The sequence below is a fragment of the Electrona antarctica genome (assembly GCF_951216825.1).
Source record: "Electrona antarctica genome assembly, chromosome: 4".
Taxonomy (NCBI): domain Eukaryota; kingdom Metazoa; phylum Chordata; class Actinopteri; order Myctophiformes; family Myctophidae; genus Electrona; species Electrona antarctica.
In genome coordinates, this window is record NC_136809.1 from 49,379,091 (window position 1) to 49,404,076 (window position 24,986).

The 24,986-nt window shown below is 42.9% G+C and overlaps 3 protein-coding genes across 6 annotated transcripts; all 3 read right to left on the reverse strand.

The window, feature by feature from the left end:
* Positions 1 to 263: 263 nt before the first annotated feature.
* On the reverse strand, positions 264 to 14,267 carry LOC306922514 (uncharacterized protein). 4 transcript variants are annotated; one of them, XM_079500177.1, is made up of 11 exons: positions 14,161 to 14,267; positions 12,902 to 13,053; positions 11,967 to 12,114; positions 8,243 to 8,352; positions 7,095 to 7,311; positions 6,859 to 6,882; positions 6,196 to 6,297; positions 6,061 to 6,091; positions 5,888 to 5,937; positions 4,582 to 4,616; positions 264 to 983 (listed from the first exon to the last, which is right to left on the reverse strand). In XM_079500177.1, the coding sequence occupies exons 1-11, from the start codon at positions 14,234 to 14,236 to the stop codon at positions 903 to 905; spliced, it is 1,026 nt and encodes a 341-aa protein (XP_079356303.1). In that variant the 5' UTR covers positions 14,237 to 14,267; the 3' UTR covers positions 264 to 902. The 4 variants fall into 4 exon arrangements, with proteins under 4 accessions (XP_079356303.1, XP_079356304.1, XP_079356302.1 ...); XM_079500178.1 differs by having other exon boundaries at positions 6,196 to 6,288; positions 8,240 to 8,352; positions 14,161 to 14,260; XM_079500176.1 differs by having other exon boundaries at positions 8,240 to 8,352; positions 14,161 to 14,212.
* A 3,039-nt stretch (positions 14,268 to 17,306) lies between these two features.
* LOC306921354 (interferon-induced very large GTPase 1-like) lies at positions 17,307 to 22,412 on the reverse strand (the record flags this gene model as incomplete). The annotated part of the gene is given in 4 exon segments (XM_079498465.1): positions 17,307 to 17,753; positions 21,283 to 21,534; positions 21,536 to 22,094; positions 22,096 to 22,412. Coding segments are annotated over 4 exon segments (1,503 nt in total), but the record flags the coding sequence as incomplete, so codon positions are not given.
* LOC306921355 (interferon-induced very large GTPase 1-like) lies at positions 22,281 to 23,780 on the reverse strand (the record flags this gene model as incomplete). The annotated part of the gene is made up of 1 exon (XM_079498466.1): positions 22,281 to 23,780. The coding sequence occupies one exon, from the start codon at positions 23,778 to 23,780 to the stop codon at positions 22,413 to 22,415; it is 1,368 nt and encodes a 455-aa protein (XP_079354592.1). The 3' UTR covers positions 22,281 to 22,412.
* Positions 23,781 to 24,986: the final 1,206 nt, after the last annotated feature.

Genomic DNA, 24,986 nt, shown 5'->3' on the forward strand with positions numbered 1-24,986 from the left:
GAAAGACTGCTGTAGGTTACTAGGTTTGTTCTCAACAACCAATGTGTGAAGATGTATAAAGAGTGCCCCCTGCTGGTTTTTAGTAGAACTACAATGGAACTTGATCACTGTTTCCAGTTTCCTTCCACTTTATGCAAAAGATGCAGTACTTGACCACATATTTTACATACATTGGAATATAATATACTGCATTTAGTGTAAGAAGAGCCAGTACAAATATATGTTCAATGTTGGTGTGTTGCAGTTTAAAAGAGAAAGAGAAGGAAATACAAATTATAGTTTTACTACAAAAGCTGAATTCCACATACAGTATAAAATTATGTAAACGACGATGACAGCAACAACAACAGGAATAGAGATACAGTATGTAGGCTACTCAGAACTTTAAGAACAAACATGTAATATGTAATATCCTCACATGAAATGTACAACCTTGCTGAAATTATGGAAACTTACATCATATATCGTTGCTGTCGGGAAGAAACCTCATAACTCCATTTTTGATTTTGTTTTTGCATAAATCAGTGCTATTGAACACCCTTTACGTCTGTGTGTTGTTTCGAAAATATTGAACCAATGGAAAGTAGTAAAAAGTGCTTTGGACAAAACCTCTTAACTCCATTGGACCCTCAAATTGTCTGCTAAAACAGCTAACTCCACCACCTCTCCCCCTCTCATGGAAGTAATTGACAATATATACAGTTAAACACCAACTTTGATGAGGCAGTATTGCTTTGTTTTAAAAATATATGGTTTTCTTAATTTCCTGAAATTTTTATATTTTTCATTATACCTGAAAAATGAACATTTTAGAGTTATGAGGTCCTCCCGACAGCAGAGATATGTTCAGTGTTGCCGAATGTTGCTTTACAAGCTTTACATGCGAGAGGAAATAAACACAATCACAGAGAGATTTGGGTTGCAAATGTTGATAGAGCATTCCATAAAGGTGTTCTGGGGACTGTACTTGTGTCTGCCCAATCCTGCAAATCACACACACACACACACACACACACACACACACACACACACACACACACACACACACACACACACACACACACACACACACACACACACACACACACACACACACACACACACACACACACACACACAAATCATTACAAATGTAGCCAAACAGATGCATTTGGTTTGTACTCTCTCTGAGTTACAATGATAAATCAATGGTAGGACTTTACTGTAGGCTACACATCACTCTGCCCCCCCCCCCCTATCCTTCTTTTTTTTCTTCTTTTCTTAATTTTTCTGATGCAAGTAAGCTGAGGGCAGCGCCGAAATATGGCTGCAGCTGTGTAGCTCAATTTGTTGTCACCATCCCCTGTAACTGCAATGAGTGCCTGCACAACAAAGTATTTCACCCACCTTACTTGTAATGTGATGTGACAAATAAACCTGATTCTGATTCTGATTCTGATCAGTGTCCAAGCTTTAGTTTTCTATCTCAACTATTAATACATCTCATACAACATTTCCTAGAAGCAGTTCTCGAACATGCAAATGTATAGCAAACGAACGGAACTATACAAAACCAACAACATCAACATTATTGTGCAACGTGAATGACAGGCGCATGAATTGACATGATTTCCTCAGCGCCGGTCTGAATTGCCTCAACATCCTGGCGATGTGGATCACAAGCGTTGTTGTCACAATAAGAAGCTGTGAAACAGGAAGTGACAAGAAGAGGCCATGATCATTGTACCTCTACAGCAGCGGTTCTCAAAGTGAGGTCCAGGGACCTCCCGGGGTCCTTGGGGGGTTTCAAAATGGCCTATAAACCCATTTTGACCTGAGATCAGATTCTAAAAATGTCTGTTTGAAAATGACAGTTTTCTGAAAAAGCTATGTTTTTTGAAAAAGCTATTTTTCAAAAATAGCAGACCTACAAGCCCGACGTCGAAATAAAAAAAAACACGTTCGCTCTGAAAGAATATATATTCAAAGATTTGTGCCGCATTTTTACAATTTTTCAAAAATAGCAGATCTACAAGTTCATAGCGCGCCACTCGGTGGCGCGCTATGAGCTTGTAGATCTGCTATTTTAAAATAGCTAAAGCATAACATAATGCTAACACCAAAATGGGTTCCCGCCCAAAATGGGTTAAAGTGCCGTAATTACGATAACAAATATAACTGAGAATGTATTTAAAAGTGTTTCAACTGGTCAGCCAAATGGGATATCGGCATATAAGTGATATTACACTAATTGTATATCTGTTCTTGAGGTAATTGTTGATCCCCCAAAATCACAAAGGCTAATTTGACTTTTGGCATGTACGCAAATGAGTTGGTGTGTCCGAAAATGTAGAACACTGCACTTCAGCTTTGTAGAGTAGAATTTTCCAATGGAATTTAAATGGAACCAAATGGATCCCTGAGCAATCTTTTGGAAACTTAGGGCAGTAGTATGCGTGTCTTAAGTACCAGGTCTTATTACTTAACTTAAGACCTGGAGGCGTGATCAATGCCATTTGGCTATTCTGAGTGGCCAAACAGCATTGACCACGCCTCCAGGTCAAAAAGAGAACCAGTGCTCTACAGGTTTTATATGTTAGTAAAAGCATTGTTTTGACAACGCTCAGTATATGGTCATGAAATGTGGATCTTGATCAAGAGAACAAGATTGAGATATCTGAGCAAAGCAAAGCAAAGTTACTATATTTACCCAGGGTAACTGGACTAAGCATCAGATACTTGTTTACAGCCAGGCCCTGCTCATAGAACATTTCATGGTAGTGGTTCAATGCCTTGCTCAAGGGCACTTCAGCGGTGGTAATTTTAACGTGCCGGTCCGGGGATACGAACTGGCGACCTTCCGGTATCAAGGCCACCGCTGCCGCACCCTGAGGAGGGTGGCTGGTATTTCCCTTTAGGACAATGGTTGTCAAAGTGGGGTCCGGGGTCTAACTTAGAGCGCTAGAGTGAGAAAGCACCCAACCTGGTCATGGCCCCCGGGGAACCTTAAAATGCGGCCCTGGGAAAAGCACCTCAAAATTGTACTTAGTACTTTGAGACTATTAGTTACTTTCCACCTGGACTGAAGCGTTAGCACAGTGGTTTTCAACACCACTGCACCACGGACCATGTACCATTTGATGACATTTAGCCTCTCAGACCCAAAACTTTCGCAGATTTTGTCCACAATTCTATGCTGTATTGATGTTGGTACCATTAGAAGAGATAACAGGGAAACGTTGATCTACATTCTCTAAGTAGGCCCAGGAAATAATTCCCAATGCATTTTTCCCATAGACATTTCAAAACGTATGTATTTAAAGACCTTATAAGCGTCGTACAAAGTTGTGACAAATCATGACAACAAACACAATATTTTGGACCAAACAAATAATTACAAAGAATACAAAAAAAAAAAAAGGGTTGTAACTTGCCATTTTTTTCTTCTTTCTAATTCTTTGTTTGGACCAAAACATTGTGTTTATTGTCATGGTGTGTCACAACTCGAGTTGGCTTTGTTGTTTTTGAAAAGTCTATGTGGAAAATGAACGGGGAATTCTTTTCCGGGTCTCTCGAGGGGGCGGGACTGCAACGTTCTATAGTGTAGACTTCTTGTAAACTAAGAAATAGAGATGTTTAACAATAATAATAATAACTCTTGAGTGTAAAATGAAAGCAAATGGACCCGTACAGGGTTTCATTTTACACTTTTACAAGAGTTAAAGATCTATAAGGGTCCATTTGGTTACCAACTCTCCATCATTTAGCTGGGGACCACCTGTAACCCCCTCAAGGACCACTGGTTGAAAACCATTGCGTTAGCTAATTGTAGGAGCCAACGTCAAGGGAGAGGGAGAGAGTCTGTGCAGTAACACAGCACAGAGAAAGCCTGGAAAAGCCTCTAGCTTATCTGATTAATTAGCCAATGAGAGTGATGTTAGCTAGTGTAAAGTAGCCCAGGGAGCGTACGTTTGTTGTGGGAGAGGTACTATACTACTACGTGCGTGTGTGCGTGCATGCATAGACCGTAAAAAGATGGTACGTGTGTGTGCACCATGCGTGTGTGCATATACAGAATACACAGTACGCTGTATATTTGTGGGTATGTGTATGTTTACATGTAAAGGAATGTGAAAGGTTTACATAAGAGAATTGGAAGGAAATTCCAGAGAAAGTCATGTAGCTTAAACGAACGATTATAAGTAGACGAATCCGTGGAGCGGTGCCCTGTAGGCCAGGTGTAGGCAATCAAAGCTGAGGTGCCAAGCTGTGGTTAATGTGACACCTCAGCTACGTATGACTGTGCCAAGTTCACCTCTGTGGATTCATCTATAGTATACTCTATAGCTTCACTTCTTCTTTACTGCCAAAGCTATTCATGTCACAAGGTTCAGAAACAGTGGTGTTTCAGGAAGCGATGCAAGAATATGTCAATACATTGTTTGAGTAATATGTGTGGTGTACGTAGTCAATACTTGGCTATTCGTATTGTTGGATGGGCTACTAATGAATTTAACTTATAAATAAAGTGTTACTGAGCAACTTTCACTTGTAGTCCCTGTCCCTGATTAACTCTCCAACATTATGAAAGCAAAACGTTACCTGACAGTCTAAGCTCACTGGCCTGAGGGTATAGTCTGTGAATACAAGAAAAATCACATTTATCAGCATCAGTTAATGAATAAGAAAAGCACATAAAACTCATAAACATCAGCATTATCTTCCGTTTTTTTTTACACAAACATCACAATATTAACCACTCAAAGGAACACTTATTTTCATATAATTGTTCCTGCACTAATGCACATTATGAGATCACACAATTATCTATTCACTCTGCGTCTCATCATTGGTGGATAGTTCAGAAACTGGACTACAAATGACATCAACGATGGAGATTATATAAGCCTTTCTCTTCTTGGGAAATTATTACACTGAAATACTGTAGAAATGTTTGAATTGCCCATGATGATGTTATTAGTAGGAACATTTACGGAATAGACGCAGAGAGTGTTCACAGAAATAGCAATAGAAGTCATCACACAACCAAATCAGTATTTATGCCCGCACCGTCGCATTGAGCAATATTATTCATTCATTTAATCTTATTTGTGGAAGAACAGCACAGTTATGATATGGTTACTGACAATTAGAAAATACATTATTTTGTCATGAATATCCACAGGTTTACAAACTGGACATAGCTAATGTTCTGGAGACACTGTTTACAAACATTCTTATCTGTTCTATATGGAGATGATGTTGGGAAAAAAGGCAACATTTTTTAAATTCCTTTAAGCGCAGTATACTTTATTTGTACGCCGAATAGCACAATTAGCATCAAAGTTAATTATAGGAACCTTAAGCGTTATTCATAGTCTGGATTTTTGGTGGTGAGGTGACCACCGAACTACAACATGACGTCACGCGCCGCGGTGAAGAGCAAACCAGCACCATCGGCCCAGCCCTTCTCACCGTCTCCACACCTTAGCGCAAAACGGTCCTAAGATGCGCACTTCTTAAGCTGTGCGCAGCTTAAATTCCGAGTTTTTAGACAGCTGGTGGATGGAAAAGAAGCTCCACCTCCGCGGACTTTTTGCGCGGAGGAGAGCGTTTCCGGGAATCTGGCCGTCACGCAAAAAGTCCGCGGAGGTGGAGCTTCTTTTCCATCCACCAGCTGTCTAAAAAATCAGAATTTAAGCTGCGCGCAGCCGAGAACGTGCGCAGCTCTTTCGATAGTGTGGCAGCACCTTCTCTCTGTTTTTACTCACCACCGCTCAACGTTATTTCAGCTCCGGTGGTCACCTCACCACCGAAAATCCAGACTATGAATGAGCCTTTAGCGAGTCAAAGGACATCCTGAATGAAATATGAGGGAGCAGAATGTGGTTTGAAGAGGAGGGCTTACCAACAACATGGTCCTTAGCACGAACCTTGGTCCAGAACTGTGCTTCTTCTCTGAGAAGAGCAACACACATTGTTTTAACAGTACTGAGGACTCTCTGCAATTTTTGAAAATCTCCCATAGCTTGAATGTGTTTGTATCAATGTAAGTATAAGATAATAAAAAAACGTAAGTACCTTTTCTTCTTTTCTTTGGCCACTGCTTGTACTTTAGAAAGAAGTGTGGAGTGACAAAATGTTACGTCATGCTGAGAACATGCAGATAATAATGTATTATTTACTGTGCATAATGTACAATATGTCCTGTCTTACCTTTCCTGTATGCGATGACCCCCACCAGGGCCAGTGCACAGCAGAACATGACCACAGCGGAGATAGAGCCCAGCACCAGAGGCCAGTCCACACCTGATAAACCTGAAGACATTACAACTCAACTACACTGCCATATTAATTCAACCCAGTGGTTTTCAACCTTAATCATATCAAGGTCCAAGAGTACTATCTATGACGAATAACAGTTCAAGTCCAAATGTTATTCTGACCCCTCCACGAAAAGGCCTATAGCTGTCCTGACCCCTTATCCATCATTTATACATTATGGATAATTAGTGTGGACTTAAACTGTTATTCGTCTATAGTACTCATTATTCAGCATTTGAGCCACCGAACCACCATTTGATATAGCCTTGCAGACCCAGAATTAAACGACATTTTGTTTTCCTTGGATAAGATTTTGTCCACAATTCCATGCTGTATTGTTGGTAGGAGAGATGCTGGGCTAAATTTGCTTAAGCCCTAAAATCTACGGGTCCAATTTCTACACATTAGCAGATTAACGACATTTGGCACCTATGAGTTTTCGATAGTCGAAGCATGCGCCTTCCTTGAACAGTAGTATGGTGTTTAGTGGACAATAGTTAACTTAAAGTGCATAAGTATAAAACAAATATTAAATCAAATTCTAGCCTAGCCTACCTGTTGTGGAAGGAGGTGTAGGTCCTGAAAGACAGAATAAACACAACCGGTAACCAAATGATAAATAATGTATGCATATTACACTGTAAGCATGTGATGTACTAAATATGTGATGATACAGCAATTTGGGAAATGTATCCCCCTCTTTCTCCTTAGCTCTCTCTCTCTCTCTCACTCTGCGTCACACACACACACACACACACACACACACACACACACACACACGTCCAGTATACCTCTAGGTGTGGACACAGCCAGAGGTTGACTGTGTTCAGAGAAGCTCCAGTCCTGTCCCAGGAGGACGGTGTACTGACAGCGGTACCACGTCGCTGAGGGTCCTTCCTGGACGGGCAGCGGGAACACGGCGTGGTGGCGGGTCACCGGGATGCGCTGGGTGGCCGTGGGGTCCGTGGGGAGGAGGAGGAGCGGACCGCCACCGTCCACTTGGTAGGGCTGTCGCCAGTACAACATTTAAGTTCACGATTAATTGTCACACACAACGATTTAAAGGAGCATTCAGTGATTTGAGTGATTTGGAAAACCACCCAGTCCGCCCCGGTAACAAAATGTGCACATGCACGCTCTACAGTGGGGGGAAGTGCAACAGGCCCGCCCCCACTCGATCATGATTGGAGGAAGGCCCCTCTCATCCTGATTGGATGAAGGCTTTGCCACCCGCCACCAAAACTGAAACTAGGGTTTTTTGACCCCAGGGGCTCACTGGGGACAGGGAGGAACTCCTTATATGGTCAGCACACTCTATAGTAGGGAGGATTATCCAGAAAAAAAGAAAAAATAAGTGATATTTAGATTAAGTCAAATCACTGAATATACCTTTAATTGTGTGTGTTTTCTTTTTTGCATTGAACATTGGAACGTTACAATTTGTATTTCTGTTTGCCTTTTAGGTTCGTAATCACAAATTGCACAGGGCAGATATGACAAAGAACTTAAATCACTGACACGTTTAATCATTTTAAAGATGGAGTGCCATGATTTTCTTTTCCACCATAAAACATGATCATCGGGTATGGAAGGAGGAAGAATATTTTTTTCAAAAAAGTGTACAGTATTTGTTAAAATGTAGTTTTTATGTGGACACGCCCACCAGTTCATTAAGTATGCCTGGTTTGCCTGGTGGGTGGTGATGGGTGGTGATCCACCTAAAGTACCTCATAAACACATGAAAAACTGAAAAAAAATATAAATCACGGCACTCCATCATTAACATTAAAAGAAAAAAAATAGCAGAAATAGTTTATCTATATAAGCTTGCAGGTCTGCTATTTCTGCCATTTTTGTGAAAATGTTTGGACATTGGACATTTTTCAACATGGAAACGATTGACGATGATGCAAAAAAATAATTGAAATGGCCTAACCACTTGGTAGAGGGAGAACACGGAGCCGGGGAAGGCGGCGGAACCGGTGCACGCCAGGCGCCTCACGCCTCCGGCATCCTCCTGGAGAGAGAGCGTGGGAGCTGGCAGCATGTCTGCATGGGGGGCAAGAGGACATATCACTTAGACTAGAGCACTGGGTCACAAAGTGGGGTCCGGGGACCCCCAGGGGACCTTGAGGGAGTTCCAGACACTCCCCAGCTAAATGACAGTTAGGAACCAAATGGACCCTTATGGGTCTGTAACTCTGAGAGTGTACAACGGGTCCGTTTTGTACAATCTCAGAGTTAAACTAGAAAAAGTGCCCTTCTGGGCACAGGTCTCCACCAGGAGGATAGGAGTGTGTGTGTGATGTTTGGCAAAATGTTTAGGAGCAATATAAACGTGTGTGACGCGGCTTGGCCTGTTGTAGCGCCACCATGAGGCTGATTTGAAAACTGTCAAGTGGCATTTCTTCCAAAGCCTAGTGGGAATATGCATGCAGTTTCACCACAATTGGACACGGCGTTGAGTAGTTGTGGCGATTTGTACAAAGCTACTCCTGAAAAGTATAGAAGCCAATCGTAGCCAATGAGGGTGGATTATGAGAAATCAAACAAACCCGTCTTGATCACATGACTATGAAGAGCATGTGTACCGATTTGCGTGAAATTTGGATAAAATCTGAAGGAGTAATATTAGAAAATGTGTTTTACATATGTCGGCCTCCTGGTGGCGCTATAAAGAGCAGAATTCCAGGCAAAGGTTTTTCCTTGGCCTCTAGGGAGTTGGCATACAAAGTTATCCACAGATCTGTGCAGTTAGAGGTAAAAAAAAATTCGGCCAGTTATAGTGCCACCATGAGGCTGAGTTGAAAATGTTCATGTGGCATTTCTTCCTCAGCCTAGTGGGAATGTGCGTGCACAATTTCACGGAAATCACACGATGTGTTCATGATTTGCAGCATTTTGTTTGAAACTGAGCACTCCTGCAAACTTTGGAAGCCAATCTTAGCCAATCAGGATGGAGTCTGAGAAATCTGAAAGACCCGTTTCGTTGAATGGCTCTAGAGAGACTGTGTACCAATTTGCGTGATGTTTGGACAAAATCTGTAGGTGTACTGTCCAAAAACTTGTTTTGCACAAAGCCGCCTCCTGGTGGCGCTATAACAGGCCGTTCTGGAAAGTTTGGGGCAGAGGTTCATCGTTGGCATCCAGGGAGTGTGTGTGCAAAATTTGGCATCGACCGGGTTAACGGTGCCGGAGATTAGCTGTTCACAGACGGAAGGACGGACGGACGGACGGACGGACACACACACGGACGGACGGACGGACGGAGTGCAAAACATACTCTCTCCCCATGCCTTCGGCCTGGTGGAGACAATTAACATTGATTTTACAATTATAAATTGGGGGTCCTAGAGATAGAAATGCCATTAAATGGGGGTCCGTAGACTAATGCATGTCAAACTGGGCGTCCTTAACGGGTTGAGAATCACTGCTAGAGCCGTGAAAATCTTCTCTTATGGGCCGCGGTCCCCATGGCATATCTTTTCAAATGGGGGTCCACGGGCTAATTAGTGTCAATTTGGGGGTCCTTGACATGAAAAAGTTTGGGAACAGAGCAGTGGTTCTTCTCACACCTTTTCAGCCGAGAGACCCCTCAAAATAATTAGTATCTCCCACGCTGACAACAAGCACAGACACAGATGCATATTGTGCTAAATAGCCAACGCAACAATCTACAAGCCAACGCAACGCGAGGAGTTGTGAGCTTATAGATGGGACAATTTGGTCAATGTGTTTTATAGTAGGCTATAGTTCCTCCGGGGGAAAGAAGTCAAACATTTTCTAACATTTTTCACACATTCTTCAAAAATGTCCAAGCATAAACGATATTATTCAAAAGTAGCAGATGGACAAGCACAAAATGTGTGGCGTGCTGATGTTGCCAGCTTGTAGATCTGCTATTTTTGAAAGAGGTGTCCTAAAGTTTGAATGAAACAACATACGTCTTCTTTCAGACAACACTGAGGAAGGAAAAGATGCTGAGGAAGTTGGGGCCACACTAGCCCTGAAACATGACTCATGATTATCATGACAGTCATGACGCAACTGAAGCCAGTTTCATGCGATCGCTACATTTACAGTCCAAACGTTTACAGTCCAAACGTGTACATAAACATTCAGATTTCAAATATAAAGTACTCATCACGTGGGCCACGGGTGTTAGAAATTTGCTGGTACAGCGATTAGCATTGCTGCATTCCGCGTTGTTTAATAAAAAGCATTTTTATCTGAGCCCCCCGGCTACTTTTCTCAAACGGGGTTTGTTCGGAAAACTCCGCCTATTAGTCTGTATTGGCAGGGCGGTCAGCGTGCCTATATCGAACACACTGAGTGCCACACTCCTCCCGACCGATAGGGGCGCGTAGTTGAAAGCCAATGGCAAAAAAACAGCTTGGATAAAAATGCTTTTTATTAAACAATGTGGAATGCAGCAATGCTAATCACTGTAACAGCAACATTTCTAACACCCGTGGCCCACGTCGTGAGTACTTTATATTTGAAATCTGAATGTCTATGTACACGTTTGCTCTGTAAATGTAGCGATCGCGTAAAACAGGCGGAAGTTAAGCCATGACGCTCGTGAAGTACGAGCGTCATGTGAACCATGGCTAGGGCCACACCAAGGGGCCAGCGAAGCTATTCAACGTTGAAGCTCTGGGTCCTAGTGGTAGGAGGAGGGACTACAGGCGGACCCGTGGATTCATGACCGGGAAACCCCGTGCAGCTGGGCTTTAACGTTGAGCGCTCGGTTGCCCTACATCACTCAGGACCTCAAAGTTGAGGTCCGGGGAGGGACTTCCGGCAGTCTTCCGGGTGCTTCAAAACGCCACTGAGCAACTTCCACTGACATGAATAGCTGGGGGGGCGGAGCTTCGCGCCAGTTCAGTCTCTCTTATATATATACTCTATGCTAGGGCCACACCTGTAGAAGGACAGATAAACAATGTTGTCTGTTGTCTTTGTGTAAGCCCATTGGGCTGTTGTGTTCCACATGTCACCTCAGGATTCTTTTTTAAAAATGTTATACGTTTTGACAAATTTAATAATAAAATGCTCCTCACTGGCAGGTGAGTCAGTAGGATACGACAGCAGTGACAACACAGGCACATGTGTGGGGAGGAATTAATTGGCATAACGACTAAAATTGGGTAAAAAAAAAATAGGCCACTCAAAATTTAAAACAGCCTCACACATACAGTACAGTAGCTACAGGTGTGTGCAACTGTGCGTACAGCACCACATCCTCTGTTAACTGTCTACACAGCAGACTCACTGTTTGAAGTGTCTGTGTGTGTGTGTGTGTGTGTGTGTGTGTGCGCGTGGCTGCGTGCGTGCGTGCGTACGTGCGTGCTTCTATATGAGGTGCAGGATGTCGCTGCCTCCCACAAACACACAGCTTACATCGGACTACCACAGAGAATATCAGTGGTAGTTTGGTGGCTGTTGATGAAGGAAGGCGGATGAGAGTGTTTATTGTTCTGTACCACATGTATGCACACAGCTGGATAACCTGCTGCGTCCAAAACTAGGCCTAAAGATCATTTCTCATTCCGCATGGAAATAAATGCAACAGTTACACACACAGACACACGCAAAACCACACACATACACCCACACGCATACATGCATGCGTGCGTGTGTGCGCACACAAGTGCACTCACGTTGCTGCGTGTTGAGTGTGAGGTATTGGCTGAAGCCACTGTAGACTCCATGGTTGTTCTGGTACAGGCAGCAGTACAGACCTCCTCCACCGACAGTGACAGTGTATTGAGCCGTCTCAGTGCCATGCTGGTTCACCACGGAAGCCACCTCCAAGAGAAGATTAGTAACATTATGGACATGTGGTGGAAAAAGTACACAAAACATTTACAAGATGTGGTGGAGTAGTAGACCACTGTCTTAACCCATTCAGGCCTGACGTCGAAATTTAAAAAAAAAAGTTTTCTAAATCATGACAATTTTCGGAAAGATTTGAGGCACATTTTAACGATTTTTCAAAAATAGCAGACCTACAAGTTCATAGCGCGCCACTCGGTGGCGCGCTATGAGCTTGTAGATCTGCTATTTTTCAATAGCTAAATTATAACATAATGTTTAAAACACCAAAAGGGGTTCCCGCCCCAAAATGGGTTAATGGTTAATGTGGTTAAACGCTAACGTGACATGGATGCGTTCCAGGTCTCAATGGATTAAGCCCTGCGTCATATCGTGATGCTCACACTATTATTTTTAAAGGGGTGGCGGTGGCTCAGGGGTAGAGTGGCTGGTTGCGGTTGCCAGTTTGAACCCAGGCTCTCCCAGAGTTAGTGTCGAAGTGTCCTTGAGCAAGACACTGAACCCCTAATTGCTCCTGATGTGCTGGTTGGTGCCATCTGTGTATGAATGTGCGTGTCGTGTGAATGGGTGAATGTAATGCACAATCTATGTGAAGCGCCTTGGATAAAGGCGCTATATAAATGCACCATTTTACATTTGGAAATGTCTTTTCACTGTAAGTTTTATAATAACAAGCGGAAAATATTTGAAAGTGTTCAATATTATGTCGGGGTCCAGTATCATTATTGTCTGCCTATACACCACAACAGACCAAACTTACCGGTTTTTGGTCGCGGAAAAGTGTGAAGTTTGTCCCAAGATGTCCCTCTGGAGCCTGACAGATCAGAACTACTCGGTCCCTCGTCCTGGTGGTCTGCTTGAGCTCGGGGGCAGGGAGAACTCTGGGAGTGATGGTGGATGATAAGACTCTATCTGAGGAGGAGAGGAGAAGATAACCCAAAGAGAAGAGAATAATTATGCTTCCACACCTGAGCTGCGTAAAACTAATTTAGTAAAACTAATTTAACGGGATATTTCACTTGGGGGGGTCATTTCATCGTCTACGAGATTCGATGAATCTATCATGGTTAAAATTGAGTTTTTATAGGAAGGGGGCAGGGCAGCTAAAATTAATATCAAATATCCAAATACTGAATCAAGCAACTTAAAGTGTTCACAAAAGCCTGAGTGGATGATGAAATGACCACCTATTTCTGTTGTACACTAAATAGCTAAAACAGTTGAACTACAAGATCAAAACACATCACAAAGCAATGCATTCTGAGCATGTAGATTCAATGCGTGCTATTCTAGAAAACATTTGTTTAAATTTCTTATGGGTTCAAAACAAGGGAGGCCATGGTGAATGTGGTTGAAAAGAAACTGGGTCCCAAATGACACTTTATCCAGTGGAAACAATAGTTTTATACAATTATACAACAGCTAAATAATATAATAGCAGACGTGAAAATAATCTTCCTCAACTGACATTATCTGGAAAATCTGTGAATAAGTATACAGTAGTATTATATAGTGCTTTCTAAATAGGTGACAAAACAGAAGGTCATCAGGAGAAGATTCAGCTGTTCAACATCTGGATGCAATTAAGACTAGTGTGATACTTACTCCAGTGCTGTAGAGCAGAGTGTACATCCATAGTGATACTTACTCCAGTGCTGTAGAGAAGAGCAGAGCAGAGTGTACATCCAGAGTGATACTTACTCCAGTGCTGTAGAGCAGAGCAGAGCAGAGTGTACGTCCATAGTGATACTTACTCCAGTGCTGTAGAGCAGAGCAGAGTGTACGTCCATAGTGATACTTACTCCAGTGCTGTAGAGCAGAGCAGAGCAGAGTGTACATCCATAGTGATACTTACTCCAGTGCTGTAGAGCAGAGCAGAGCAGAGTGTACATCCATAGTGATACTTACTCCAGTGCTGTAGAGAAGAGCAGAGCAGAGTGTACATCCATAGTGATACTTACTCCAGTGCTGTAGAGCAGAGCAGAGCAGAGCAGAGTGTACATCCATAGTGATACTTACTCCAGTGCTGTAGAGCAGAGCAGAGCAGAGTGTACATCCATAGTGAGAGGCAGGAGTCAATGCAAACAATCAGCATGTTTGTGGCAAGACAACACGCCGCGGTATGGAGGGACCAACTGTGAAGACAAGAAGCGAGAACCTCACCCTCTTATAGTGTGTGTGTGTGTGTGTGTGTGTGTGTGTGTGTGTGTGTGCGCGTGTGTGTGCGCGTGTCTCTCTCTCTCTCTCTCTCTCTCTCTCTCTCTCTCTCTCTCTCTCTCTCTCTCCTGCTCTTCATAGCAAGTATGACATCCTTCTGGAAACAGAATGAGAGAGGGGAAGTTGAAACTGTAAACATGCTTCCTTTTTAAGAGCCGGTCGGTCGGATGTTCGACAGCTATTGTAAGAATAAAGAAAATAAAGTTTGTATTCAACGCACATGAAGTTGTTCCGTCAAAACATTAAGGGAGATAATAATGACAAGCCCTGAGACTATAGGGGAGGTTAGCAGCTTTATCTTTATCTAGCTTTATCTTTAACAAGATCTTAGAAGATATAGAAGTCGACACAGTCTACACACAATTTCTTCAGTTGTTGAAACTATGTTGAAGGTTAATGTTTGCCAACATCCACATCTGTAGATGATGGTAGGAGAGAGGAATTTGACATACTGGCCTAGAGATGGTCGGTTGTTGATTCAAACGGTAAGCTGTTTATAAATTAAGTCAACAGCATTGCAATAAGTATCCTTTATCAAATAATGCAATCTTGGTTGGTTGATTTTATTCCAAATAATTACATCATTTGGATATGATGTTCACAAACTAAATATATTGCACTAGGCTATTTAGAAATCTGTTTTCTTTCAACAAATGTATTTCTCTTAGGCCATTCACACCAACTTTATTCTCAGAAATAATGAATGCATTATAAAGACCTGTTAAATTCCACATAAAATGGTGTCTTTCCTGGTAGTTGACAAAGAAAAGAGAGCAACGACCTGCACATCACCAACCCAAGTTTGGGCAGGTGCTGAGCGATGAACAAGAAAACAAAATGTGCGTGCATACTTTACTATCCATTTCTGTTACTTCTACTCCACTACTACTACTATTACAGCATTTGACAGCTTTTGTTACGTGTTACTTTGAAGATCTTATTATTAATGCACAAATTAATACAAAGCCGATCTACAATGTAACGTGTTATATGTGCTTTCTATACATTTGAGTACTTAGTATACGTATTTGGTAGTCAAAGTATATTTTGATGCTAAAACCTTTGTACATTACAAGCTCCAAAAACAGATGCTCCCAATCTGATCAACTGGGGGCAGGTCTACACTACACCCACTGACCCACAACACACAGAAAGAGATACAAGTCAATTGTACAAAGTGAATTGTAGCCTTATTAATTAATGAATCTGATGTTTATTTTCCCCCAAACAAAGCCAAGCACAAATCACACCCATGTGAAGTGAGCGGTGCCTTTTATCATGATGATATATACACACAGTAACTGTACTTAGACATGCAAACACACAAAGTCAGATGTTGGAGTGGTTAGCACCGCTCAAAAAGAAAACATTGTATTTCATCAGAAAAGTCCTCTCTATCACACTGTGTGCCATTACCCTCCCCTGTGCCAATGTTGGCACTACCTGTTCCTTCTCATTTATTGTGCCCCTGTGATCTATTCCTGTAGTTGGTGGTATATATACTAACCACAAGATGGCAGGAGTTAGCTATGATTGTGACAGTGTTCCCTGTGCAGTTTGATCCACAGCAGGATCAATTTATGCTTCCACAAATTATTAGTTCAGTGATGTTTTGATTAGACCTCAAAAGATCAATAGGCCTGCTGTATGTCACATAAGTAGGCCTACAGGTCAGTGGAATAAACAGCTAAAATGCCATGCATTACCTAATTTCACTGTTCAACTGTTTTTTTGTTCTTTTGTTTTGTTTTTTGTTTTTCATAAATGAATACACTACTTGATCATATAATAGCTTGAGCTTTACACAAGAAAAGCATCATTCCTAATTTCCTGCCATAATATGGCTTCAATGAATTATTGATGAGACGTAGGCCTATATTGCCCATAAACCCAGCTGTGAACTTTTGTTAACGTCAACAAAAAGGTTTTTGAAAAGAAAAGAAAGTATCATAAATGGTCTATTCTTCTGCACTGCTGCTATAATTGCTGCTAAAGGCAAGAACTATTGAGAGGCTTGATGGTCTGCCCTTACTGTAAAAGAATGGTCCCTCGATCGGAGAGGACATGCAGAGAGTGGACGTGACTCCACTGCAAACATCTCTGCTCTAAACAACTTCTTGATTTGTCCCCAAAGGGCATTTGGCTTTGTAGTATAGAGTGAAATATATATATTAAAAAAAAATCACACCCGTGTGAAGTGAGGGGTACGGAGCCCTCGAATGGCCGTCTTAAGGGCAGTCTTGTCATAGACAGCCTGAGTGACGGACTCCTTCAGTTTGCTACAAAGCAATTCACCAAGCACAGTAGCAGAAGAGTTGCCTTTACAATAGCCTTTGAGCACTTTAGAGTATTGCTCCTTTTTATTTTCCAAATAAGTGCGTGGATCAATGCTCTCCTGGAATTCTTTATGACATTTTGAAAGCCATTTCTCTGCAGTTTGAAATACACAAAGCAAAAGATCAACTTTAAACTCAGGTTTAAGGGCGAATGGCTTGTCTGACTCAAAATCTTTGACCTGTTTCATGACCTCTTTTGCCATTTAATTTACGTAACTGATATTGTAGCCTCTGGTACTAACAGGTTTGCTTTCCATTAAGGTGATTGCTTGGTCTACAACATTGCCAATGAACTTTACTGCCTGTGCACAAGGAAGTGGATCTTTATCAAAGAACCTAGAGAAGATCCCTTTAGTGTTCCCTTTACGGATTACATAGCCTGAATAATCTCGTCGACCAAATATCGTTTTGTATTTATCACAGCGTCTACGTTCGTCGATAAGAGAATACTCAATGCCGTTAATGCCGTTAAGGACAGAATCCACATCCTCTTGAATTTTGATCTTGTTTATGGGAGGAAGATCTGCAGTGAATTTATCAAACAATTCTTTCCAAAGAGCATTGAACGCCCCTTCATGTGTCTTTTCATCCTTTGCCTTGTCTTTTAAAGTGCAAGCTCTGTCTGCTTCTCATCCAGCTTGCTTCGAGCATTCTGCTGAATAATTCCCTTTAGCTTCTGTTCAGCTACTTCCACCAGTTCATCATAGAACTTCTTAATTTTTTCTTCAAAATGTGTTTCCACTGACCCACGACATCTTTAATTTTGACATCCTCAAAGTGCTTTTTCATTTTTTCGTCCACTTCTTTACGAGTATTTTCCATTTTATTGACAAGCTCATTTTTAATCTTGTCAATGGTCGTTCCATTATGAATCCTGGTCTGGAGTTCGTTTTCAATTATCAACATTGCTTCCCTTAAAGCCCAGGTCCAATTTCCATACTCTTCTTCAAGTGTTCTGTGCAATGAAATTTCCCGTGTGTTTTTGAAATTGAAAACAAAGTTTTCTTTCAGCAGGGCATTCCAAAGGTCTAGCGGTCTGACTCTGCACTTGCTGTGAACCTGCACTTTTGCCACACAACCCTGACCCATGGCTGGTCGAATCTCGATCTTTATCGAACAAATCACACAGGCTGACTAATATAGCCTAGTGTCCAATCCAAAGACCCGGACATCCAGACACATCCAGCGAAGGAGGCCGCCTCCTAGGGTTTTGTATCAACTTACTTCCTACTTCCTATTATTACTATTATTATGTTATAATTATTAGTTGTATTTATTATCATTATTACTCTATTATTATTATCTCTTATATCTGTTTATAATGTGCTTTCCCACCGTCCCTATACTGTCCTCCTCATGTCGCCCTAGACACTACCTCTACCGTCACAGAGATCCCTCAAATCTCATCTATCCAGCTCGTTCACCCAGTCACCACATTGTGGTGGAGGGAGGCCTATGGAACTGCCACGCAGCTACCAAGAAGAATATGCCTGAATTCATTTCAGGCCAAGCCTCCCTCAGGTCTCTGCATTTCCTTGCTCTGACTGAAACCTGGATTACCCCAGATAACACTGCAACCGCCCTCTCTGTTTCTCACAAGTTTACCCACACCCCTCGCCCAACAGGTGCAGGGGGGGGGTACAGGACTACTAATGTCCCCCAAATGGAATTTCCGTGTCTTAAATATCTCTCACCTTTCTCTGTCCACATTTGAATTCCATGCTATCTCAATACACAACCAGTCCCCCTCACCCTCATTGTGCTCTATCGCCCCCCAGGAACTCTAGGGAACTTCCTGGAAGAACTAGATTCTCTGATCAGCTCATTTCCGGAGGATGGCACCCCACTGATCCTACTGGGTGATTTCAACCTACCTACAGCAGAGAATTATCTTCCCGTTACATCCCTTCTGGCCTCATTTGACCTCTCCCTATCTCCCTCCCCTCCCACTCACAAGGCTGGTAATGTTTTGGACCTGGTGTTCTCCAGAGCCTGCTCTCCCTCTACACTCTCTGTTACACCCTTAATTAGGTCTGACCACCACTTCATAACCTTCTCCCTCTCTCTCTCCACCCTCCCGCCTAAACCTACTAACCCTCCGAACGTCACCACCCGACGCAATCTCAAGTCCCTAAACCCCTCCTCCCTCTCATCCTCTATTCTCTCCTCTCTACCCTCCCTGGAGTCCTTCCTCTCTCTCTCACCTGACTCTGCAACCTCATCCTTCCTCTCCTCTATCTCATCTGCATTCGACCAACACTGCCCCCTCTCATCCAGGCCAGCTCGCTCATGTCCACCGGCCCCCTGGTTATCTGAAACTCTCAGATCTGAACGAACACCTCTAAGGACAGCCGAAAGGAAGTGGCGCAAGACAAAGCTACCTGATGACCTCTCCCACTTTCACTCACTCCTCTCTGCCTTCTCCCTCTCACTAACCACTGCTAAAACCTCTTTCTACCACACCAAAATCCAATCCTGTACTTCTAACCCAAGGAAGCTCTTCTCCACTTTCTCCTCCCTCCTTAAGCCCCCTCCCCCCACTCAACCTTCATCCCTCACTGCTGATGGTTTTTGTCAACTACTTTGAGAAGAAGGTTGATGATATCAGCAGCTCCTTCCCCCCCCCCCCCCCCCCCATAAAGTGGCATCTGACTCAACCAACACTAACCCCAACATACCATGCATGTCCTCCTTCTCTCCTCTTTCCCCAGACGAGGTCCTACAACTAGTGACTTCCACTAGACCTACCACCTGTCCTCTCGACCCTGTCCCGTCTCCAATCTTCCAGACCATCGCACCTGATCTGCTCCCCTTCATCACCTCCATCATCAACACCTCAGTAACCTCAGGCTGCGTCCCATCTGCCCTCAAGTCAGCCAGAGTAACACCACTCCTCAAGAAACCAACCCTTGACCCCTCAGATGTCAAGAACTACAGACCGGTATCACTCCTTTCATTTCTGTCTAAAAGCATTGAACGTGTTGTCTCCAACCAGCTCTCTCTCCATCTCTCACAGAACAACCTGCTGGATCCCAACCAGTCCGGATTCAAAAAGGCCCACTCCACGGAAACTGCCCTGCTGGCAGTCACAGAAGCACTACATGCTGCCCAGGCTGCTTCCCACTCTGCAGTCCTGATTCTCCTAGACCTATCAGCAGCATTTGACACAGTGAACCACCAGCTGCTCCTAGACACCCTAGCGGATCTAGGCATCGGCGGGACAGCACTAAAGTGGTTCTCTTCCTATCTCACCGACCGGACCTACCAGGTCTCCTGGAAAGGTCTGCTATCATCCCCCCGAACCCTCCAAACTGGGGTCCCACAGGGATCTGTACTTGGTCCCCTCCTTTTCTCACTGTACACTAAATCCCTTGGAACTATCATCTCTGCTCACAATATATCCTATCACTGCTATGCCGATGACACACAACTGTTTCTATCCTTCCCCCCCTCTGCCACCCAGGTGGAAGAGCGCATCACTGCATGCCTGGCTGACATCTCACAGTGGATGTCCTCCAACCACCTCAAGCTGAACCCAGACAAGACTGAGCTTCTCTTCTTCCCAGCTAAGTCCTGCCCTATGCGGGAGCTAACTATTTCCGTAGACAACGCCCTGGTAACGTCTGTCCCAACAGCCAGGAACCTTGGTGTAGTCCTGGACAGTCAGCTCTCGTTCAAAACTCACATCACAGCTGTCACTCGATCCTGTAGGTTCACACTCTATAACATACGACGAATTAGACCGTTCCTCACCCAGGAATCAGCCCAGCTCCTAATCCAGACAACAGTCTTGTCAAAACTTGACTATTGTAACTCCCTCCTCACTGGCCTACCGGCATGTGCACTTAAGCCTCTCCAACTGATCCAAAATGCCGCAGCTCGCTTGGTCTTCAACCAGCCAAAATTCTCACATGTCTCCCCCCTGCTCCGCTCCCTGCACTGGCTCCCGGTCGCTGCCCGCACAGAATACAAAACTCTGATGCTGGCATTTAAAGCAACCAAAGGTATGGCTCCCCCATATCTTGCAAGCATGATTGAACCCTACAAACCCTCCCGAGCACTCAGATCAGCCAACGCAGGGAAGCTGGAAGTACCCTCACTAAAAACGCCGGGACAACGCTCCACACGTCCCAAACTCTTCTCCCTTCTGGCCCCAAAACTGTGGAACGCACTTCCCGTTGCAATCAGAACTGCAGCATCACTCCCGATCTTCCGCCGTAGTTTGAAAACCCACCTTTTCAGACGCTACCATGGCCCATAGCACTTACCCTACCCCCTTAGACAGCACTTTTTTAGACTTAGATAGCATTTGAAACAGACTTATAGCATGTCATGTAGACAACACAATAACAGTACAGCATAGTATAATATATATGTATAGCTTATATGTATAGTGTCATTATATATAGATATGTTCTAGTTACGTTCTTAGCTTACGCATGTTTCTTGATAAATGCTGTTTATATATGTGATGTATTCCCATGCTTTTTGTTCTTGCTTAATGTAAGTCGCTCTGGATTAAGAGCGTCTGCAAAATGCCTAAATTGTAAATTGTAAATTGTAAAGGTCTTTAATTTTGAAATTTTGAAATTCCATGAGACTGTGATGCTTTGGAGAGGATTGTGTCCTTCAAATCTTGGATGTTCTCACTATAACCTGGGTTTGGAGGAGCCATGGGTGGACTGCCTTCCCACAGCTGGTTAAAGTATTTCACATCTGTGTCCACATTGAATTCAATGACATCACTGAAGCACTTTGCATCAAACACTTCCTCTTGAGCTGCTAACCTAGTCATCTCATCAAGAACGTTTTGTAGGCGTCTCTTTCCCACTTTACTTTTTTACACCAGCATACATATCTGTAACATTCTGATGAACAAACAGACAATTTGGAGATATTTGAACCTGCTTCATCCTCATGAAGGCCTGAACAGCAATATGAAGAACATCTTGCATCTCAGATGTATTCTCTCCAAAGATGTTGATCAAAGTCATGTTTGCCAGGCCAATGACAAATGTTGCCAATTCATTGTCATGGTGATATGTGTCCGTCCCTGCCAGCTCACGAGCACGCAGTCCTTCAGTGTCCACAACCAGGACATAGTCAAACTTGAAGGCTTCCTGTTTCTCCTCTGACACTTTCACTAGCTGCATGAAGGCCCCTCTTGTGCACCTGCCGGCACTTACTGCAAACTCCAATCCAAACATTGCATTCAGCATTGTAGATTTGCCACTGCTCTGGATGCCTAAAACTGACAAGACAAAAACTCTCTTGTCTCCGAGTTTCATGATGACCTCATCTAGAACACTAGTGATCCATGTTAAAGGCACATGAGCTGCATCTCCATCCATCAGCTCCATTGGATGTCCTGCTATCATAAGCTCTGCAGCCAGCGTAGGGTGTTGAGACCAGGTTCCTGTCTTCTTGGGAGATTTCATACATTTGTCCAATTTCTCTCATGATGTGCTCAAATCCAACTGTTGCTGACTGAAGTTGCTTTGAAAGTTTCTCCAACTCATTTTGCTTTTCCTTCAACTGATCTGATGTGTTAGACAGTTTATCAGATTTGTTCAACAAATGCTGTTGTTTCCCCTTCAGCTGATCTGATTTGTCATGGCTATTTTTCAAAGCCACGACCTCAGACCACTTTGCATCATATGCCTGCAGGTTGATTTCAGAAAGCTCATTTGTGAAGAAGTTATCCAGTAAGATTCCAATTCATTTTAGGAAGAAACGTTTTCCATCTCCTTTCAGAGACTCCAGGGTTTCAATAAACGGCTTCATCAGCTCGCCTGAGGATTTGTCTCGTTGTTCACTTCTTTTTTGCTCCATTTCTTTTTCCTTTTCACATTTCTCTTGCTCCATCTTGTCTCTTCTGAGGCGGTACAGGTCTTTTTTTATTCTGCACCACTCATGCCACAACTTGCCTTGACATGGAAGAAATGTGTCTTTGATATCTGTCTTTGAAAGCTTCTTAGTTTGAAGCAAGTCCAGAATCTGCAAAGCGGCAGAATACCCTCTTTGGCAATTAGGGTCATCTTCATCTATTCTGATTTCAGAGACACTTGCCATGCTTTCAAGTTGGAAGGATGGTGTTGACAATAGATTGCCAAGCATTATTTTCAATTCTGCAGCCACATCTGATTGGCTTCTATCCTTCAGACCCATTTTATATTTTCCTGGTCCTATCCAAGCTGCAACTGGAGAGGCATCATCAGCCAGGAGACAAATGAGAGGTTTTGGACCCTTAAGAAGGTCTGACAGAATTTCCCTACCTTTGTCATCTTTTCCCAGAGTAGGTACAAGGACGACATTGACTGAAGCATTGTTGATCAGTATTTCACGCTGTTTTTCATGTGATACAGCATCTCCATGAAGATTACAGAAGGCAACACAGTCAGAGAAAGCGTCATTGTCTTTTCCACTAGGGCAGTACCAGGCAATCTCTGCCATACCATCTACCAGGCAGTGAGATTTGGTGGCTCCTGGACAGTTCCTATGAAAGAACGTGCTGTGACGGTCATTGATTATGGTATTCATCAGCAGAGATTTAGATGTTACTGCGCCAAGGCGGGAAAATGACACCATATGTGTTTTAGCTTGGCAGATAGGCATGTTCTTACTTGTGATGGCACCTGATTTATCTTTTACCTTCCAGGCTTTTCTTATGTCTCTAAAAGTCCACAAAGGACACTCAATATCCTTTGTGAACGGGTCAGGCACTAGCAAAGGTAAGGCATACTGACAATGTGACAGTTTGGTAATCATGTTCTGCCTGAGGAAGCTATCTGAGCAGTGAAACACAGACATCTGAACATCCATTGGATGGACATGGCTCTGTTTCATGCTCTGACTAGTGTCTACAGTTGAGCTAAACAGATCATCACAGTTGACACAGACAACATTGTCTGTATCAATCTTATCAGCTACTTCAGTAGTTGCTGAATGATTGTCTACAGTACTGTCCACTGTTACTGTTACTGGGATGTACCTGGCTCTATGGTCTAGCATCAACAACTTCTGAAGGAATGCATGAGCTATGTCTTTCTCTGTGATCTCATTGTGCTTCTTTATAGAGGGGATCATTTTCAGAAAGTCAGCATTTTTTAACTTATTTTGACAGTTGTCTTCGAGGTTAAGTCTGCAAAACAATTGATCAACTTCTCTTTGATGTTGGTCCTCTGGGGTGACATCTGAATTCTTCGCAGATTTGTGTCCATTGCCAACCTTTAAAATGAACATCAAACAAGTAGGAAAAAGTTAATACATAAGCATACCAAATGTTAAAATCAGGGTGTAATGTTAATATTTCGAGTCATTCAAGTGGTCAGGTGACATAGGTCACATGACATGTTAGTACTGTCCAGTTAAAAGTGACCACATACTAGACAAATCACAAATCACACACAAGTGTACACAAATAGGCTACTATGGCAACCTCATACTAGCAAAGGAAATAACAAAAATTAAAGCTGCAAGCAGTGATCAAGCACGTGGTTTCAACGGTGCTGCAACCCTGACAATCAGGATTCCAAACAAAGTTTGTAAAAGTTTTGTGACAATAACTCCACACACTAGTACATGGTTCTTCTATGACAATGATTCATGATGTCTGACTATAACAACATTTTGGCACCAAGATGTCTTCAGACCTTGACTTATTAATCATGTGAAGTTTATAGGGCAGATTTGACCATGTACAGCCAAGTTACAAAACACTCAAGTGTTTTGATTATGAGTTTGTCAAAGTACAACCCCTAGGCTAAAAAAAACACACACACTAAAACGCCACAATTAATTCAAAATGGCTGACTTCCTGTTGGGCTCAGGTCAAGAGGTATTTTTGTGTGTGTGTGTGTGTGTGTGTGTGTGCATGTGTGTGCGTGCGTCGTCCAGGACTAACCTAGCAAAGCGCTGGACCGATCAGCAACACATTTCTAAGGAAGTACCTCCTGTAATTTATAATGGATGGAAGTCAACGGTGTTGGATCGTGCTGAAACCTTTCCCAAATATAGAGCTGACTGACGTCATCACTCATGAGTGAGTGAGTCATGGTGGTCAGATTGGGCTGATAACTTGTCATTAATAAAAGGCTTCAGACTTGTCACATTTTTTGACAGTTAGTTTTCGAGAATGAAACAAACCATGCTGATGCCTGCTGATTGACAACAAAATGTCAAATGTCAGGCCTGCCTAGTCTACTGTAGCAAGAATGATTAATGATGTTTTAATTTACTGCGAAGATTAAGGGGGTCATCCTGTCAACGAATGATTAACATTGTGCGAGGAGT